Source organism: Opisthocomus hoazin, chromosome 3 (assembly GCF_030867145.1).
Source record: "Opisthocomus hoazin isolate bOpiHoa1 chromosome 3, bOpiHoa1.hap1, whole genome shotgun sequence".
NCBI classification, from domain to species: Eukaryota; Metazoa; Chordata; class Aves; order Opisthocomiformes; family Opisthocomidae; genus Opisthocomus; species Opisthocomus hoazin.
In genome coordinates, this window is record NC_134416.1 from 44,105,887 (window position 1) to 44,126,513 (window position 20,627).

General features: G+C 43.0%; 1 protein-coding gene across 4 annotated transcripts in view; it reads left to right on the forward strand.

Moving 5' to 3' along the window:
- Positions 1–20,627, forward strand: part of TOX (thymocyte selection associated high mobility group box) — a 236,716-nt gene that overhangs the window by 107,071 nt on the left and 109,018 nt on the right. For all 4 annotated transcript variants that reach the window (XM_009937712.2, XM_075416101.1, XM_075416103.1 and 1 more), the window contains exon 2: positions 10,841–10,906. In XM_009937712.2, coding sequence (XP_009936014.1) covers positions 10,841–10,906 — 66 coding nt within the window. The remainder of the gene's footprint in view (positions 1–10,840; positions 10,907–20,627) is intronic.

A 20,627-nucleotide genomic window follows, 5' to 3' on the forward strand; every position in this document is an offset into this window, starting at 1 on the left:
AGAGAACACTTAGAATTTTTGAGGACTGATAAGTGGTTTCATTACATCGAGGACACAACTTTACTGAAGTTGATAAGAAAAAAAAGTAAAACAACTTTTCCTCTTCCATAATATTTTGAACATTTTTAACTACATCTACTCTTGAATCGCCGATTTTGGGATAGAATACTGCAAACTTCTCTACATTGCTCTGTCAGTGTATCTCAGCTTGATTTGTAGACCATCCTAGCAAAGGAAAAAGTCAAGCTACAAGCCTTGTCAAGCTTTTGAAATTTTATTGCAACTGTAAAGGTAAAAACTTGTGTTCCTTCAGGTTTCTCTTTTGAACACGAATAGGCATCCAGCCTCTTGTTTGATGCAGGTAGGGAAATAAACATGCATGGCATTCGTCATGAAAATAATTCTGTTGAAATTAATGGAGGTCCTCATATGCCAGAGTAGCTGTGGATGGAAGTAGGATTGTCCATGTGGCTGCCACCGTAGCTGTTTTGGTAAACTACAATTGTGTATCAGCCCTACAACAGCCTTGTGATTTAACAGATGTCTGTGTTTTGCTAAATTAGTCATTTTTGTTATCACCCTTTCCAGGTCTGAATTTGTTGTACCTAATGAGATCCCATCAGACTATGCTAAAGAATTTGGTTTACCAGAAATTTTAGCTGGTTTGTCTCATTTGAGTTTGACACATACGTCAATGTTTTATGCCTGCTTCTGTAAATTTCTGAGCTCTTGGGTCCTATCTCATCACATATTGAAATGGGTGCTTGATTTTAAATACTCTCATACTGCCATCCCCTTCAACAGGATAATTTTAATGCGTGTTATGCCTGTGCTTAAATGACCTGCTACATTGGTCTAGAGTGCTTAACTTATTAGATGATCAAGCCTTTCAATAACTTCTTAAAATTTGTTTCTGAGTATAGCCATGGATTTCTAAGTATGCCATGGTTTTTTTTCCTTACTCTTTTAAACATGAGGCATAGCAGTATGCAGGCAAGATTTTCTAGTTACCTGGCAATTGTTACCTTTAGTTTACTTCTCAAGACCCTCTGTCATAGGATGTTCAGAACAGTAGTGGAATTTTGCTTGTGCTTTTGTTGTTAATGTTGCTCTGGCCTATTTTATTTCTAAGATTCTGCTGTGTAGAAGAAGATGCGCTTTCCCACAGGAACTATATATGCCCCATTCTCTCTATAAATAACATAGTGGGTCAAATTCTGTCCATGGGTCTCTGCACACAGCTCCCGCTGTAGTCATGTAAGGGAACGGTTTTGTCCTAGTTGTGCAAAACTCATTCACTAAGGTCCATGGAGCTTCTCTTCTGCCATACTGCAGCACAAGGGGCTCTGCACATGGATATACAAAAATGCTTTTGTAAAGTTGTCTGTCTGCTCTCTGTAGATCCTTTTTATTAAGCTTTCCTGTGTTTTATTACATAATCTACAATTTGAAATGATGAGGCAGAGATGAATATTGACAAAAAATACTCTGAACCTCTAAAGAAGAAGGGCCCTGTTACCTCACCGTGCTACCTGATCCAGTTCCTCTCCAGATGGCAATGGCACAATTCCCCTCACCTTCCATGATGCAGGATGAGACTTTGTCATGAAAATGGCCAGGTGTGTTGGGGCTGGAAAATATTACAAGCCTACCAGGTTAAACAAATTTCCTCAGCTACTGTAGGCAAAAAAAGAAAGGTCTGATCTTAGTTGTTCAAACCTTTCCACCTTATCACCCAATTTTCCCAGTGGGTGGCTTCATCTATAATTTAGTGTGGATTGAGTAAAATAATAACAAAAGCACTTGCCACTTTGATCTCGGTATGTTTATTTAATGAGTGTTCAATATGCAAGAGATACTTTAGCATAGGAGTGCAGATTACAGTGTATTGGTTTGGGGGTTGTATTTTTTTTTTTTTTTATTTAACACCCAAGGTTAAAAGGAACAGGAGCCCAGCTGAGAGAGTTCAGAGTTCACCTCTGCATGCTCACTGTCTTCCATTTAAATGTACACAAAGGACTGATACAGTACCCGCTCTCCCCTGGGCTGTCTTTGATACACTCTGCCGTGCCTGGACTCTGCCACTCCCCCTATCAGTCTGATCCCACTTCTATTAGCCCGCTGCGCTCAGCACTGTAACCTCGTTCAGCTTGCGCTCTGCACGCAGGCGAACAACTTCAAGGCTCTGTCAGGCATTGACACATGCAAGCTCCACACGGGAAGCTAAACACCCCCCTTCACCTCCTCTCCGGTTCCACATTAACCTCTATTAAGTGCAGGAAAAACACAAATGCTGTAGTGCCCTCATTCAGGTTTTAACTACCAGTGTATATTTAGATACTCAGCCAGCTTGCCACCATTGAGAACTCGGCGAACCCTCTGGTTCCTCCCCTTTCTCACAACGAGAGCAGTAAATAGTGAGTTAGCTTGGGGAACGCAATGGTGGAAGGTCTGGGTTGGATACTATGACACAGGGATAAAAGCCTGAAAGAAAACTTTGACAGCACTGCCTACACTTTTTGAAGCAATAGTGTGTGTTATAAATGGAAAATAAGACAAAAATGGTCTCATTCTAGGAGAATCAAACAAAGTATTTTCAAAACCTGTCCACTTTGAAAGCCAGGCTGTAGAAAAGACACAGCACAGTGCTAGTCTGCAAACCCTATTGGGCTTTGATCCAAGCACTGAATGCATCAGTGTCCATTGGGTGCTGTGAGCAGGGGAAGTTTTGTCACTGTTTCTGGCTCTTTCTAAGTATAGATGTCTGACAGCATTTCCCTGCGAAGCAGCACCCTCGCTTCCCGCCCTGGGGCTCGCTGCCAGTGCCCACCCACCTCGTGGCTTGCTCCCACTCGCCGGCAAGCCGTCGAGACCGGGGCAGGTTCCTTCCTAACTCCAATATGCCTAGCCCACACACCACAATACTTGGATTAATTAAACACATCATATTGCATATTCCTGGTTTAGACTCTTTGGGCAACATATAAGAAAGAGAAAACACAGGATTCATAAAGGATTTTCTTCATACTTTACTCTTGAAAACCAGTTACAGAATTAAAATGAGTAACAGTCATTATCTTGAGACATGCTGTCTCCGTTCTAATGCTTGGCCCATCAAACTTTCTGTGACCTGGAGGGCTCTTAGTGTTCCAGGTGGGACAGGACTTCTCCATGTCCTGCCAGCCTGCAGTGATCACTGTCCTCTGGCCATAGAGGGACATCCAGCTCTGCAAAGAAATTTGACTTCTTTTTGCCATGGTGCTCCATTCAGGCATTTTCAGCCAATCTCAGAGTCTTCCAGTACTCTCCTCTTTTGAAAAATAATCCTGGAAGGAGGGATGGAAGACAGCAGAACAGAGACATTCAAAGTCGATAGTACTGGATTGTTTTTTGACAATTTTCCTGTAATAATCCTTCAGCAAGGTGTCAAGCCCCTTTCCCAGGAAAGATGCCTGTCTGGAATGCATTGCTGTCTTGGGCAAATTTAAACCTGTGTTCAATACAGCATACAAAATGGAGTTTGGGAGACAAAATGGAGTTTCAATTTAATACAGACATACCGCTCTGCCAAACCGTGTCAAGAAAGGGATTTTCCATCATGTAATAATATTTACAGAGCATCTCTGTTTTTATGTTTAATGGTTGCCGTAATAAGATCAACTGTTTCTTTAGCATAGCCATTTGATGATTTATACTGTATCCCATCGTTATTTTAGTCTCATTTTGGCAGCTCTGAGTAAAATAGAATATCACTCTGCTTGTCATCAAGCAACCTGAGACAATGTCCACTCATGGAATTTGGTTTAAAATAACAAAATTGCCTAGTTTTAAAGCTTTTTCAGAATTAGTGGCTTTCAGATAATACAAGTTACAAATTATATCTATAAACTGTAAGCACTTAAATCACTAAATCACTAGAAACAAATAATCTTTTTACACAATGTTATTGCATCATTTTTTTGAAAAAGAACAGAATGAGTTGTGTTGGGATGCTGTTAGAGCAAGGTAAACTATGGTTAAAAGATATAGCTAAAGTTTAAATTTAAATCTAGCTTCCAGGTCCAATCTAAGATGGGAGAAATTTGTATTTAGATTATGTGATCAATAACACAGACTTTGAAGATCTGTAACATCCTTTGAAGAAATTGGGATGTCGGATCCAAGTGGCTTTACCAAGAAGCTGAACTTGTTAAATACAGCAACTTTCACCAATTTAATAATCTCTCCCCTTGCTTCTTCTTTAATCTCTGCATTTCAGGGTATCGCTGTTGAGATAGATAGAATTTGTGCACAAAGCAGTGCCCAAAGTTGCTCCCTCTCCACACCCCAGCCCCAAGCTTGTTTTGGCATTGAAAATCATATGGGCTACTATTCATCATGCTTCGCTACCTACACTGCAGTTGGACGAGATGTAGTGCTACCATAATATGCTGCACTTCAGTATGAACAAGAAGCTCAAAGATCCATGTACTTAATTTTTTTTTTTCTTTTAGCTGATATAAATATGCCCGCAGAACTTAGGGCACATATATATATGCATACAAAGAGAAAGTGTATATGCAGTTCCCTCAGAAGCTGAAAACTGTGGATGAAAAAGGAGGAAAATAAAACCTCCCTTCTCTCAACAACAGCAAAGTGTGAGGTAGTAAGGAGACAGAGATAGAGAGTGGGGTGAAAATTCATTCTCCCTGTAACCCAGATAGCACAGGTGACCCTGGCAATGAAGGCAGAGTGACTTGGCACAGAAGAAGGCAGCCTGTTGGGAGGGGGAGGACACACAGTTGGGCTGGAAGCCTCTGTTGAACATGTGCATCCCTGTGGCAGTTGTCATCTGACCCAGCTACATGAAGCTAAATCAGGTGTGTCTCTGCATTTACAATCACTGTGTACGCACATACAGTTAGAAGTATGTAAATATATTTTGTTTCCTGTTATTCTCTTTGGCTTTCAACCTGTTCTAGTGATTTTTTTCTGCTCTATTACATATTCCTTTTTATCTTCCAAATTATTCTGTGTATGTAGGCTATAATGGAGATTCTTTAAGTTAGCATCACCATGAGAATTTTTTTTATCTGTTTGTTTTTTGTGCAACTTGATGGTAATGTCTTTGTGACATAGTCCACACAGGGTGTTTTTCATGTGAAGAAGCACATAAAGAATGAATAAAAAAAATAATGTTCTTTCAAGATTTCCTACTTCATAATCATTATTATAAATGCTGGCAGAGTTGGCTGCAACCTAAGTGGGAAGATGAAAACAGGCTTCCTGACCATGACTACATCGTATGACTCTGACGTGATGCCATGCTAATGGGAGATAAAACTCAGCTTTGGATCCCTTGGTAAATCCATGCCTGATAAAGCAGCCTTGCCACTCTGGACATTTACTGAATTCTGTCACAGCTCTTGCATCAGTAGCAGTCAGACAGTGTTTCTGTAATTTTGTTCCTAACTTATATGAGTAAATAGCATTTAATAACAGCACTTGGATATTTTGTGCATGCTGGTTGCTGAACATTATAACTTGTCTTCAAAAGAAACTTCTAAGGGAGGTTCTAACTGGCCATGCCATAGTGTTTCCTGTATGTTTTATTTATAATAATGATTTAAATAAAGAATATGATGCAATTCTGAATATATATTCAAAATAGCTCCCAGTTATGTATCTTTTCCTATTACAATGCAGTCATATTCTTAACTTGCTCTCACCCAAACTTCTCATGCAGTTACACTTTAATATGAAAAGAAATGTTGTCAAGAGTAGTTATTATCACACATCAGAATATTGTATTAGCATTCACTTTTAATAGATTAAAATGAAAGATTTTGAAACCTGCCCTTAATGATACTGAAGGATCTTGGAGACACATTGGGAAAGCTTCAGATGAAATGTCGTATGATATATATACAGAATACATAGGTTCATAAAAGACAGTTCATTTAACTGCCTGCCTTTGTGTTTTGTCTGTTCTGTTTGGGTGAATCTCCACAGGTTAAGTGATGCTTGTGCAGTTTCTTTGCTTGAAATCAAGCACAGTGACTGGCAGAGAAGTTTAGGACATACAAAGTTCTTGCAGACTTCGGTTGATGAGTAAAACAGGAGAATTTTGGAGGTGTGGAGTGTAACCTGGAAGAAAAACCTGGTGGTTGGAGGCATCTTTGGGTCATATCTGCTGATCTTTTGATTCACTCTCTGACCTGGATAGATTGCTGAAACTGCTGTTGCATAAATCAGCTTACTTGTAAAGCTGAATTCAAGGTGGACATAGTATGAGTTAAGGTGTCCTGGATGAGAGTGCTTGAGAGATGCCATGCTGCAGAGCCTGCATGTTACAAAGGGTGTATAAAAAGGTTAAATGATTCACAGAATTGCAGAATGGTAGGGGTTGGAAGGGACCTTTGGGGATCGTCTAGTTAAACCCCCCTGACAAAGCGGGTTCACCTACAGCAGGCTGCACAGGACCTTGTCCAGGAGGGTTTTGAATATCTCCAGAGAAGAGACTTCACCACCCCTCTGGGCAGCCTGTTCCAGGGCTCCGTCACCCTCAGAGTGAAGAAGTTCTTCCTCATGTTCAGATGGAACTTCCTATGCTTCAGTTTGTGCCCGTTGCCCCTTGTCCTGTTGCTGGGCACCACTGAAAAGAGTCTGGCCCCATCCTCCTGACACCCACCCTAAAGTTATTTATAGGCTTTTATAAGATTCCCTCTCAGCCTTTTCTTCAGGCTGAACAAGCCCAGCTCCCTCAGCCTTTCCTCACAGGAGAGATGCTCCAGTGCCCTCATCATCCTCGTAGCCCTCCGCTGGACTCTCTCCAGTAGCTCCTCATCTTTCTTGAACTGGGGAGTCCAGAACTGGATGCAGTACTCCAGATGGGGCCTCCCTAGGACAGAGTAGAGGGGGAGGAGAACCTCCTTCAACCTGCTGGCCACACTCTTCTTAATGCACTCCAGGATGCCACTGGCCTTCTTGGCAACCAGGGCCCACTGCTGGATTATGGTCAGCTTGTCATCCACCAGGACGCTCAGGTCCCTCTCCGCAGAGCTGCTTTCCAGCAGGTCAGCCCTGAGGCTGTACTGATGCATGGGGTTGTTCCTCCCCAGGTGCAGGACCCTGCACTTGCCCTTGTTGAACTTTATTGGGTTCCTTTGCAGGGTTTAAGGGCTTGTTTTGGAAGCTTCTAATATACATGGGGGACAATAATAGAATTATATTAGAGCTGATCAAATAATTGACATTTTTTTCTCAGTTTATTGTTTTGATGTGGAGTAGTCATGTTTGTGCCAGGTGGGCACAGATACAATGTGCTGCATCTGCCTTTGAACTTCTTATTACTGAAGGCTTGTGTAGCTTATTTTTTTTTTGGCTGGGGTGAGATGTACAGGTCATCTGTATTCCACATTTCTTTTGTAGCTAGGAAAGGAGATGACGAATAAACAATTCAGCATTGAAGTAAATGTTTTGTTTTATTTTGGTTTACAAAAATCATGATTTCACTCTTTTATAAACATTTTAGTAAACATTGAGAACTTAAATGAAGCGTCTCCTGACAACACCTGCTGTAAGAAATACATGTGTATATGTTTCATCATTCAAGTTTATGGATGTTTTTCAGACTCACATCTCATGTGTTAGGAACCACCAAGGAGCCTTGCACCACACTGCACTAGTCTGAGGACAGATAATAATTTAGGTGGCTGTAAATGTAGTACAAATACTAACATGGCAACAGTGTTAGTGTCAGCTAAGATGTTACAGCCCACATCCTGCGAATATAAACACTGCAAAAAATACACGTTGCATCAAATCTTATTGAATTATACAGCCTATTACACAACATCTTACACAAACTCTTAACAAGCAGACACTAAATATTGCGGCGACTAAACTCTATGTTTGAATATTGAAGAAATTAAGTAATAAATCGAACAGCTGCTGGGTATTTTTAGATGTTAACAAGTCACTCAGATTTTACAGACATTGTGCATCAATCTATTTTTATGAGAATTTACCCTAAAAAATTAATCCAAAACATTGCAGAAGGTCATTTCTTATTTAAGGCCAAGCCAAAAGGCCAGGAAGTTTAGGTATACTTTTGGTTTTTGGTTTCGTTGATGCATGCTCCCATTAAGCCCACAGATGGTAGAACAAAAGCATTTCAGAGCTAAATAGAGGGCCAGAAGCAATGAACAGGAAAGGCTGAGATCTAAAATCGTATGAGGGTAGGAGGCACCACTAGTAGCAAGGCACTGATCAGGTAGGCAGATATCCAAGAGCAACACACAGAATAATGAAAATTTCCAAGTTTGACAGGAAAATGTCTTTAGGGATTGTTTTCTGTGAATGCAGACTTGGTGATTGCAAGCTTGGGAGCAAGGACAGATGACCAATCATCCAAAAGAGTGAATTATCTGAACGACTCGTATACTTCATAAAGATTCTTAAATGTCAGGCATTATGGAAGGCAAAATAAATTGAAATAACCCTGGTCTGTATCGAGCCAGTATGCAGAAAAGGAAAGAAATTTCTCTATGTTTTTGCAGCTAAACATATGCAACATAATATGTTTGCAAAGCAGTGCAGCAAATTTATGAGGATAATGAGGGAAATTCAGAAGAGGACACTCATGGAATCATGGTTTCCAGGGCAGATGGGACTACCATAATCAGCCGGTGTAACTATCCTGTCCATAGGATTTCCTGTAAATATAATATGGAATGCATCTTTTCTGAAAAAGATATCTAACTTCATTTTAAAATGTCTGAGAAATGATGAGTTTGCTGTTGACATAATACTTAATTACCTGCTAAAGTAGGAACTTGTGTCTTATTTCAGAACTCAATTTCTGTAACTCCCATTTCTCAACACTAGATCTCATTATACCACTGTCAGGAAGGCTGACATCTTGCTATCAGACATCTTTCCAGGGCGTAAGTACCAATCACAGTGATCAAGGCACCTTTCAGCCTTTCGTCTGACAAGCTGAATAAGTTGAGCTCCTGTAGGCCTTGCACTGGAGCACTTTGGTTTCCAGCTGCAGGCTCTGAAATCTCTCTTCAGAAATTCACCTGTCCATCTGAGTCCAAGAAACAATGCATTGTCCTCTTTTTCCAGTGCGCAAACAATCCAGATGCTAGAAAATTTTCTCCAAAACTCTACTTTGAATGCTAATAAATAAGAACATTCTCGGATGAGAAAGCTGAAAGAAATGGTAAATGTAAACAAGAAACAATAACGAAATAACCATCAATCCCTATTTTTAAGATCTAATCCAACTATCTCTATTCCATCAAACTTTGGAAATACTCTGTTCCCTATGGCAGATCTGTGCCCGTGGCATAATCCTTTCCCACCCATGAAACTAGGACTTCTGACAGATAGGCTGTGACTATCTATTAAATAGTTCTGGCCAGGAAGGGCAAACCATCAACTGCTGTGCCAGGAGCTGGCACTTGTTCCTTTCTACTGCTGCTGTTACAAGCCGTGTAGCCTCTGGCAGAGACAGAGAATGAACAGCTGGAATCCAAAACCTTTTCAGCTGCCTCAGCAAAAATTGGTAGAGCTGTCTGCCAAAGCCACAGTTTGACTTTGCCACCTTGGTCTAGTTGAATAGACTGTACCTTGAAGGTAGAATATCCCAAGAAGCTCAGCACAGATCGAGAAATATCCATAGGATATTTCACTGCCACCTTCTGTAGGAGCAGAGCAAGCTCAGTAATGTGGACTTTTTAAAAATGCCACTGTGTCATCAAAAATAATGGCTCATTTCCAAAATATGTCACTCTAAGCATTCACAGAAGGGGTCAGGTGAAAGTTATTTCAAACAGACCTCGTAACAGCTGGAAATTTGTTGTTGATGACTGGGGATGGGGATTCCTGCTGTTGTTTGTTTCTACTTGAAAGGTTTGAAAAGATTTTCCCTACCTCATGAGCAGACACTGGGACTGTAGCTGCCCTGTTAGCACTGTCACTTGTGCAGGGGCAAAGAGTTCTGTGGAGACATTTTCCAGATTATGTGAGAAATCAGTAGTTTTATACTTCTTTGTATTGGTACAGTATGAGGCTTCAGTTCTGATGGTTTTTCTCCATCTAGACTTTAAGATTTTTATCAACTCCTTTCTATGACATTTCTGTTACTTCTTAACTACAGCTGAGGGGAGAAAAAGAACAACAGGAAAAAAAAAAGGCTTTGAATGCATTTCCAGGAATGGTATTTATCATGTACGGAAGGGTCTTTCTGCAATTCTGATTATGAATATTTATTTCATCCACACATTGAGAAAGCTACCCTTTTACACCATACAGTAGGGAGGTATACTGTTTCACACGTTCGGATGTCTGAAAGCTGTCTGGATATGTATTTCCTACTTTCTGATACAGGGACATTGCAATAGGAGGGGGTTTAATTTGTTTTGAAATTTCAGCTCTTGTTCTGCTTGGGAGCTAAAGTTGGAACCCATTAAGATGCATTTTAGTGCAGTTTCTATTCTCATCTTCCTTTCTCAGTAACTGTGCAATTCACTTAGTACTTCATTACAACTAACAGCAATATGTATACATGGTGCACAAAATGAGCCATTTTGTTTTAAAACAGATTGCAGATGAAAGGAAACCATTCATTTCTTGCTTGCTAGCTGTAATTACTAGAGCGCTAATTACTCCAAATCACTGACATCCAGGGTCAATAAGGATGACAACAGGAACATCAAAGACAAGACGCACACACGCAATTACAAGTCTCTAAAACCAGGCTGTAATATTATTTTATGACTACTGTGTTTTTTTCAGTCAGTGCTGAAAAATATTCAAGTTTGCTGAATGTTTACTATTATTTCCTTTGCAGTTTGACGGTGAGAACATGTATATGAGTATGACAGAGCCGAGCCAGGACTATGTGCCAGCCAGCCAGGTGGGTTAATTAATCTTCTCTGCCTTGTTTCAAATTGTAATTAAACAAATTCAAAGAGTTGCATTGCAAATGAATGGCACTATCAGTAACTGCTGCAATCAGGAATAATCATAATTTATAAACAAAGCATTTAAGCCTTGTTTCCAGTTAATGAGATAGAGCTGATAAAACACCAGAGTTGGCGTTTGTTGAAAGATACTACCTTGTTTCCTCTCCAGAATGCAAGCAGCTGTTTTGCCAGCATGATCTTTCCTAAACAGTTGTTTTACCTTCAGGAAATAAAGTCTTTACAGGTGCAGGTTATTTGTTTATCTGACTGCAGACAAGTTAATCATTATAAGCTACACATGTCACAAATAGCTTTAATTATCACTCGTAGGCCAGTTGTAGTTGAAGAATTTCATTTCTGACACTAATCTTAGGGCTGAGGAATGTTGCCAATGTTACACCATTAGCAGTAGGGTTGAGGCAATGACTTGGTCTTTTGTAGCTTTTCACCCCAAAAGGTTTTATGTGGTGTGGATTCTTTACAGGTATTTTTGAGTCTTTTCCCTCTTGAGGAACCCTACACACTGAATTCTGATACTAGATGTATATTTTAAAATCTTTCACCTTTCCACTTGAACCCTGAGATATTATAGATTTCCAAGAAAGAAACATTTTAATTACTTCTTAAAAAGCAAAAATAGTTTGGAAATTTTTTGTTTGTCTACCTGTAGCTACATCTATGTGTAGAGGAGACATTTTCATTTACTTCACATGTTTCGGTCAGTTGAATTTCACATTAGTAAGTGATGGTGATATTGATGCAGGTCAGTTAGGTTGTGTCAAAAACTGCCGTGAATAATCAAACTTGAGGTCTAGGTCATGCAGTGTCTCAGGCCCAGCGGTGGCCAGTCTGATATACCTCTTTCTGACAGGACCAGTAGGATTACATGAAGAGCTCTCATTAGGTGGGAAATAGGCTTGCATGCACAGTAAGTGTGTGTGGATGAGCAGGGTGTCATTTAGGAATAAACAGCTTGGGGAAGTGACAGTGCATTCAAAGCTAAATGTCCTCATGAAGTAGGGTTTTTCAGATATCCACATTGGACTACCTAATCATGATGTGTAGTACACGGGTTCATTTGGGGGCAGGGAAGCAGGAGGTTGTGAGAGATGAGCTACATTTGTTCAAGTAAAAAGACTGGTGTTAAAATGTTCCACCATGTTGCTTCCCAGCCTTCTGTTGGAGTTGTTCTGAAATACCTTTACAGACCAACTGTACTTTGCGTTTAGGATTTGTGTGTGATTGAACTTACACAGCTAAGAACCCTCCAAGAACCAGAGGTAGTTTAGATTAGAACTGTTTGATTAAAAAATGAAAAATTATATTATTAATTTTTCTCTAACCATTAATCCAAAAACTGTACTGACAAGTTTTAGTATTACTATTAGATTAAAGCAGCCTAGTATCATCTCATTTATGCCTTAAGGGTTTTGAAGTGCAAGGGCTAATTGAATTTGTTTGAAACAGTAGAAATACAAACTCTGTGAATGATTGCTGTTATAAGGCAGCTGCTACCTTTCAGAGAATCATTATGTCTGTCTTACTTTTGAATAAAGAATTGAAAATCCACATTATACATCAGAATTATTTTTCTTCTGTTGATATTTTTGTACTCTGTATGCATGTAGTTTAAATAATTGAAATGGCATATTGAAAAATTAAGAATATAAGTTTTAATCTTTTATGCAATTTCTACGTGTGCTAACAAGGCCCAGATCCTCAGAGATATTTACGCATCTAACACTCGCTGTTTTCAATGGAAGTAAGGTGCTTAAAGTACCTTTAAATGATCCAGGCCTAGATATTTTGAGTGCAAAGGATTTTGTCTTCAAGGAAAAACATCTATCAAATGTGACATTTCCAAAGTCAAAGATGACAGAAAACTCTGAATGCTTGCTAAGGGCTGGAACCAGGAAAGGGCTTTACAGACTTGAAACCTCGCTATGGCAAAGCCGAGCTCTTGGTTGTCTGGCTTCCACGTGGAGTTCAAAACCCAGAGGCAGGTGTCAAAATTCTGTCCTTTGCTGGGGGATCCTCGTGGCAAAGAGGTAGCTCAACAGCTAGGGACAGTGTTTTGAGTTTTTACCAAATGCACATCAGTCAAACAGCCTCCTGTGCCTGTCTGAGAGCAGCCGTCAGCCTTGGGCTGTCACATCCTCCTTTCCCTTGCTGTGGTTCTCTCCTGGTGCTCACACTGTTGCAGCAGTTTTTAAGTGAAGATAGATGAAAGCCTGTAATAATAACAATATTTTTAAAAGGAGGCAAAAACCAGACTAGGAGCCAGAAGCTAGGGGTGTGTTGGAAACCCTTCATCTCTCGTGTTTAGTTAAGAATTGGGACTTGTGACAGAAGCCTTGTTGAACCTGTTCCTGATGTAGATAGCTGCTCATCATTCCTCAAAGGAGCTGAGCAGCTCTTCATTGACAGCATTGCCGAGGTCTTCACGGACTGTAATGGGGCAGTGCTCCTATCTCAGGTGTAAACATTTCATGGTCACCCAAAATTGGTGAACTGGCTACCATTTCAACATCCAATCTGCTTGTTAAAACTGGGCAGAAGAGAATATTCATTGCTCTGAGAACAAAGCGTGCCAGATGGTGTAGCTTACTGGGGAGGGAGAGGAAGAGGAAAGGATGTGACTGTATTTTCTGGTCCCTGTTTTCGGTACTGTTTGTTCATTTTCCCCTCACTGCTACTGGATGTAAAACAAATAATCCCCTGAGAAGAGGTGAGAAAATGTTCCCTCCCAGGTGAAAGCCTAGTCACTTAATCCATAGGGTTTTCTCCTGTGTCCATTTTGCATCTGTCGTCACAAACCTTGCAGATGCATGACTTCAGTGAGAGGAGAGCAGGCTGCCTCCCATCCCCAATAACTTGGTTGTTCCCCCACAAGATCCAAGATATCACATAATATCACAGAATAGTAGGGGTTGGAAGGGACCTCTGTGGGTCATCTAGTCCAACCCCCCTGCCGAAGCAGGGTCACCTACAGCAGGCTGCACAGGACCTTGTCCAGGCGGGTCTTGAATATCTCCAGAGAAGGAGACTCCACAACCTCCCTGGGCAGCCTGTTCCAGGGCTCCATCACCCTCAGAGGGAAGAAGTTCTTCCTCATGTTCAGACGGAACTTCCTGTGCCTCAGTTTGTGCCCATTGCCCCTTGTCCTGTCACTGGGCACCACTGAAAAGAGCTTGGCCCCATCCTCCTGACACCCACCCTTCAGATATTTGTAGGCATTTATAAGGTCCCCTCGCAGCCTTCTCTTCTTCAGGCTGAACAAGCCCAGTTCCCTCAACCTCTCCTCGTAGGGGAGATGCTCCAGTCCCCTCACCATCCTCGTAGCCCTCCGCTGGACTCTCTCCAGTAGCTCTTCATCTTTCTTGAACTGGGGAGCCCAGAACTGGACACAGTACTCCAGATGAGGCCTCACCAGGGCAGTGTAGAGGGGAATGAGGGTTTGAGTTCTGTCAGAATGAGGAGTGAATTCATTTCTGCACTTTCCTTGATGGATGCACATCTGTTAGCTAAAATATGAATCCTACATGTTAGGTGGTACATGGTCCTATCAGAGACTTTTATTCGAGGTCTCATCATGCTGGCTGAGTCAGACGCGAGTGTAATTTTCTAATTTCGGAGTCTAACACAGCTTATTTGGGAGGTAGGCTGGCAGACTGAGTCATGGCATAAAACACCAAAGACCGAGGGATTTCCACTAGGCTGTCTTGAGGATTGTGTGACTATAGAGGCAGGGTGTTTGGGGTCCTGATGCACACTGACAAGTGTGATGCTTACGTCCTTGCTTTGGATCTAACCCTGACAAGTTAGTTTTGCTTGTTTTGCCTTTTCCCTCTAACTTTTCTAGAATCCAGCATTTCAAGAAATTTGAGGGCTATAAAATACACTGTGTTGCAGAGGAAAATAAAATTTGGACATCAGAAATGTTTCAGTTGCTATGAAAAAGCTGAACTTTGCACTTCATTTCTTTCTGTTTACTGTGAAGTGTGCATATCCATGAAAAACATCACCTTGTATTATTTTAAGGGTTTTAATCAATTTGTCCCCTTTAGGCGAACATAAATAAAAGCTCAGCCATTGGACAGGAAAAATACATTTTTGTTCCTTTTGCTATATAACATCAAACATCTGCATAGCTTGGCAATCCAAGACAAGTTGCCTCACAGCATCCCTCAACAATTACCATTTCTGTTCAATTTTCAAATCAGTACATGCTTTGGGACTTATAGACTAAGTTGCTAAGTAGCAACATATGGCTCACTACTGTTCTGTGAAGCTGCTGCAAGCAAATAGCATAATTCTATACTTGAAATGATTTTTACAGAAAGCCAGTGCTGGAACTGAGCCAGAAGTGTAAGTATACAGTAAAAATTAATGATATTCTTTTATACTGTCCCAAAAGGCTGTTTGGCAATGTTGTCTCTGTGTACATTTTATATATATGTGTAAGTACTGTACTTTTGGTTATGATGTATGTAGTGCAGGACTCTGCACTGCAGGCATCTCCTGAATGAGTTATGCCAGCCATATTAACAAACACAGATAGTAAAACTACATGACATTTTCACTACTAATTGTACTTTGATCTGAAAATATTTATCATTTTAAAATAAAACTATGCCAACTGCTTTGCATTTCAAATTCTCACAAAGATGTTGTTTTCTCCCCACACCTATAATGGGAATCTCAGAGATTAATTGTTTTTCATGTAATTCCTCCTCCTGTAATCTGTGGGCCGTGAACAGCACAGTATAAAATTACACTGTTTATTCTGCATTTCTTGCTAGTCACAATACGGAATGTAATTCAGGCCTCTGTTGCACAGAGTACTGCACACTTTTGTAGCCTTCCTGAGGCCTGATAAATGTTAAGGGTAACGAATCCAGTTGCCAAATTCCCTGCATGACCTGAAAGGAAGGGAGGAGAACTGGCCTTGAGCTGAAGTTTTGCGGCAGTACCCCCACTGCCCCAGTGCAAAGAAAAGAGATACCCAAGGCAGAGGAAGGATTGCTGCTTGCACAGAGACGGTGTGTTCCTCCCTCCCAGAGCTATGCTGTATAAGATATGTATGCATGCTCTTTGATACAGTGGGCACCACAGGTGTCAAAACTTTTGTCCTGCACAGCTCCAGGGTATAATGGGATAGAATGACATCCAACAGAGAGATTTTTCATGTTAATAGGAAAATAAAGGGTTCCCCTGCCTTTTGTTGCCATATGCACATGGTCATATATACATCCGTAACTTCTTATTTCATGTTTATACCCTGATTTCTGAAGACTATTAATGGGATAGCTGTAACTCATGTGAAGCAGGGATGGGTAAATGCTACATAATAGCTGCCCTCTTTTGCTCTGTACTAGTCCTTCCCTGTAGGTTGACTCGAATTTGAGGGTACTGTATCCCATTCCTGCCAGAAGATACAGCTCTTCTCTCTTGTTGCTTCTCTAGAGCCAGTCAGCAGAGCAAAGCAGAAGTTGGCTGCCTTGGAAAAGCAGCATTCTTAGATGTAGAATCACTAAGTGGTCCAGTGTAGACCCATGGGTGCATACTATCCTGAAGTCCAAGGCAATCCTGTCCAAAAGCTGGGAAGCCTTTTCTTGTTAGTTGAGAGACTGCTGCACAATGATAGTGCAATGCCACCTGGTCAGTCTACTGCCTGGCTGCAGTTCCGAACTATCTCAGACCATATTGCACCTCCCTCTTCTTGGTCCACTATCTTTTATTTTCAATAATAGATTATCAACAGAAGGATGTCCACCTCTCTCTCCTCCATTTCCCTGAAGTAAGCTGTAGATGCCACTTTGAAAAAAAAAAAAGGGATGTAGGTTTAAATGGCCTCAGGGAAAGAAAACCACCAGGCAGGTCTTTCATATCCTGAATGGGTGGTTAAAGGTAAAGGTAATGTTAGCCTACTTTTCCCTTTTGCGTAAAACATTTTCTTTTAATATGATTTGGGATCAGGCACAGAGTCTGGAAAGAACTGAGTCACTGATAAAAATACATCAACAGATGCATTGACAGGTTCGAAGGGGGAAGGGGATATTGCCCAGCTCACTAGGGATGAGCCTAGGCTTGGAGTGTCAAGGCCAGGGGTGAGATTGACAGCCCAGCTCAAGTGTGTTTACACCAATGCACGTAGCATGGGCAATAAACAGGAGGAGCTGGAAGCCATAATACAGCAGGACGGCTATGACTTGGTCGCCATCACAGAAACGTGGTGGGACACCTCGCATGACTGGCATGCTGTCATAGATGGTTACAGACTCTTTAGGAAAGACAGACCAACAAGGAGAGGTGGGGGAGTTGCTCTATATGTGAGGGAGCAACTAGAATGCATTGAGCTTGGCCCGGGGGCAAATGAGGAACGAGTTGAAAGCTTGTGGGTTAGAATTAAGGGACAGGCTCACAAGGGTGACATTACGGTGGGTGTATACTACAGGCCACCTGACCAGGAGGAGGAGGTTGATGAGGCCTTCTACAGGCAGCTGCAAGCAGCCTCACAGTCACAGGCCCTGGTTCTCATGGGGGACTTCAACCACCCTGACATCAGCTGGGAAGACCATACAGCTAGGCAGGCGCAATCCAGGAGGTTCCTACAGAGCATCGATGATAACTTTCTGATGCAAGTGGTGGAGGAACCAACAAGGAAAGGCGCGCTGCTGGACCTCATGTTAACAAACAAGGAGGGACTGGTGGAGGATGTGAAGGTCGGAGGTAGACTCGGCTGCAGTGACCATGAAATGGTCGAGTTCAGGATACTGCGTGGAGGAAGCAGGGCGATAAGCAGGATCAAAACCCTGGACCTCAGGAGGGCTGACTTTGCCCTCTTCAAGGAGCTACTGGGAGGAATCCCGTGGGCCAGGGCTCTCGAAGGCAGCGGGGTCCATGAGTGCTGGTCGCTCTTTAAACATCACTTCCTCCATGCACAGGAGCAATGCATCCCCCTGAGAAAGAAATTTAGCAAGGGAGGCAGGAGACCTGCATGGTTAAACAAGGAGCTTCTAGCGGAGATCAGGCAGAAGAGAAAGGTCCATGGAATGTGGAAAGAGGGGCAGGCCACTTGGGAAGAGTACAGAAACGTAGTGAGAGCATGCAGGGATGCGACGAGGAAGGCCAAGGCTCACCTGGAATTGAAGCTGGCAAGGCATGTCAAAAACAACAAGAAGGGCTTCTTCAACTACATCAGCAGCAAAAGGAAGGCTAGGGACAACATGGGGCCGCTGCTGAATGAGGCGGGTGTCCTGGTGACGGAGGATGCGGAGAAGGCAGAGCTACTGAATGCCTTCTTTGCTTCAGTCTTCAGTGCTAAGACTGGCCCTCAGGAATCCCAGGCCCCGGAGGTAAGAGAAGAAGCCTACAAAGAGGACGACTTTCCCTTGGTCGAGGAGGACTGTGTGAGGGATCGCTTAAGTGATCTGGATGTCCACAAATCCATGGGCCCCGATGGAATGCACCCACGAGTGCTGAGGGAGCTGGCGGATGTCATTGCTGAGCCACTCTCCATCATCTTTGAGAGGTCCTGGAGCACAGGAGAGGTGCCCGAGGACTGGAGAAAGGCCAATGTCACTCCAATCTTCAAAAAGGGCAAGAAGGAGGACCCAGGGAACTACAGGCCGGTCAGCCTCACCTCCATCCCGGGAAAGGTGATGGAGCAGCTTATCCTGGAGGCCATCATCAAGCAAGTGGAAGAAAAGAAGGTTATCAGGAGTAGTCAGCATGGATTCACCAAGGGGAAATCATGCCTGACCAATCTGATAGCTTTCTACAATGACATGACTGGCTGGGTAGACGAAGGGAGAGCTGTGGATGTTGTCTACCTTGACTTCAGCAAGGCTTTCGACACAGTCTCCCATAATATCCTCCTAGGGAAGCTGAGGAAGTGTGGGCTGGATGAGTGGTCGGTGAAGTGGATAGAGAACTGGCTGAATGGCAGAACTCAGAGGGTTGTCATCAGCGGCGCTGAGTCTAGTTGGAGGCTGGTGACAAGTGGTGTCCCCCAGGGGTCAGTACTGGGCCCAGTCTTGTTTAACTTCTTCATCAACGATCTGGATGAAGAGTTAGAATGTACCCTCAGCAAGTTTGATGATGACACCAAACTGGGAGGTGTGGTAGACACACCAGAAGGCTGTGCTGCCATTCAGCGTGACCTGGATAGGCTGGAAAGCTGGGCAGAGAGGAACCTGATGAGGTTCAACAAAGGCAAATGCAGGGTCCTGCACCTGGGGAGGAACAACCTCATGCACAGTACAGGCTTGGGGTGGACCTGCTGGAGAGCAGCTCTGTGGAGAGGGACCTGGGTGTCCTGGTGGACGACAGGCTGACCATGAGCCAGCAGTGTGCCCTGGCTGCCAAGAAAGCCAATGGGATCCTGGGGTGCATCAAGAAGAGTGTGGCCAGCAGGACGAGGGAGGTTCTCCTTCCCCTCTACACTGCCCTGGTGAGGCCTCATCTGGAGTACTGTGTCCAGTTCTGGGCTCCCCAGTTCAAGAAGGATGAAGAGCTACTGGAGAGAGTCCAGCGGAGGGCTACGAGGATGGTGAGGGGACTGGAGCAACTCCCCTACGAGGAAAGGTTGAGGGAACTGGGCTTGTTCAGGCTGAAGAAGAGAAGGCTGCGAGGGGACCTTATAAATGCCTACAAATATCTGAAGGGTGGGTGTCAGGAGGATGGGGCCAAGCTCTTTTCAGTGGTGCCCAGTGACAGGACAAGGGGCAATGGGCACAAACTGAGGCACAGGAAGTTCCGTCTGAACATGAGGAAGAACTTCTTCCCTCTGAGGGTGACGGAGCCCTGGAACAGGCTGCCCAGGGAGGTTGTGGAGTCTCCTTCTCTGGAGATATTCAAGACCCGCCTGGACAAGGTCCTGTGCAGCCTGCTGTAGGTGACCCTGCTTCGGCAGGAGGGTTGGACTAGATGACCCACAGAGGTCCCTTCCAACCCCTACTATTCTGTGATTCTGTGATTCTGTGACAAGGATATGATTCTGTACAGAGATATATATGTATAGAATCATAGAATGGTTTTGGTTGGAAAGGACCTTGGAAGATTACTAGTCCACCCCCCCGCCATGGGAAGGACATCTTTCGCTAGATCAGGTTGCTTGGAGCCCCATCCAACCTACCCTTGAATGTTTCCAGGGATGGGGCATCCACAGCTTCTCTGGGCAGCCTGGTCCAGTATTTCACTACCCTCACTGTAAAACCTTTCTTCCTGTGTCCAATCTAAATCTACCCTCTCTCAGTTTAAAACTGTTATGCCTTGTCCTGTCACTACAGGCCTTAGTAAAAAGTCTTACTCTGTCTTTCTTGTAAGCCCCCTTGAAGTACTGAAAGGCTGCTATAAGGTCTCCCTGAAGCCTTCTCTTCTCCAGGCTGAACAGCCCCAACTCTCTCAGCCTTTCCTCATAGCAGAGGTGCTCCAGCCCTCAGATCATTTTTGTGACCTTCTCTGGACCCGCTCCAACAGGTCCATGTCTTTCCTGTGCTGAGGTCTCCAGAGCTGGATGCAGAACTCCAGGTGGGGTCTCACCAGAGCAGAGTAGAGGGGCAGAATACCCTCCCTCAACCTGCTGGCCACGCTGCTCTTGATGCAGCCCAGGATACAGCCGGCCTTCTGGGCTGCGAGCGCACATTGTCAGCTCACATCCAGCTTTTC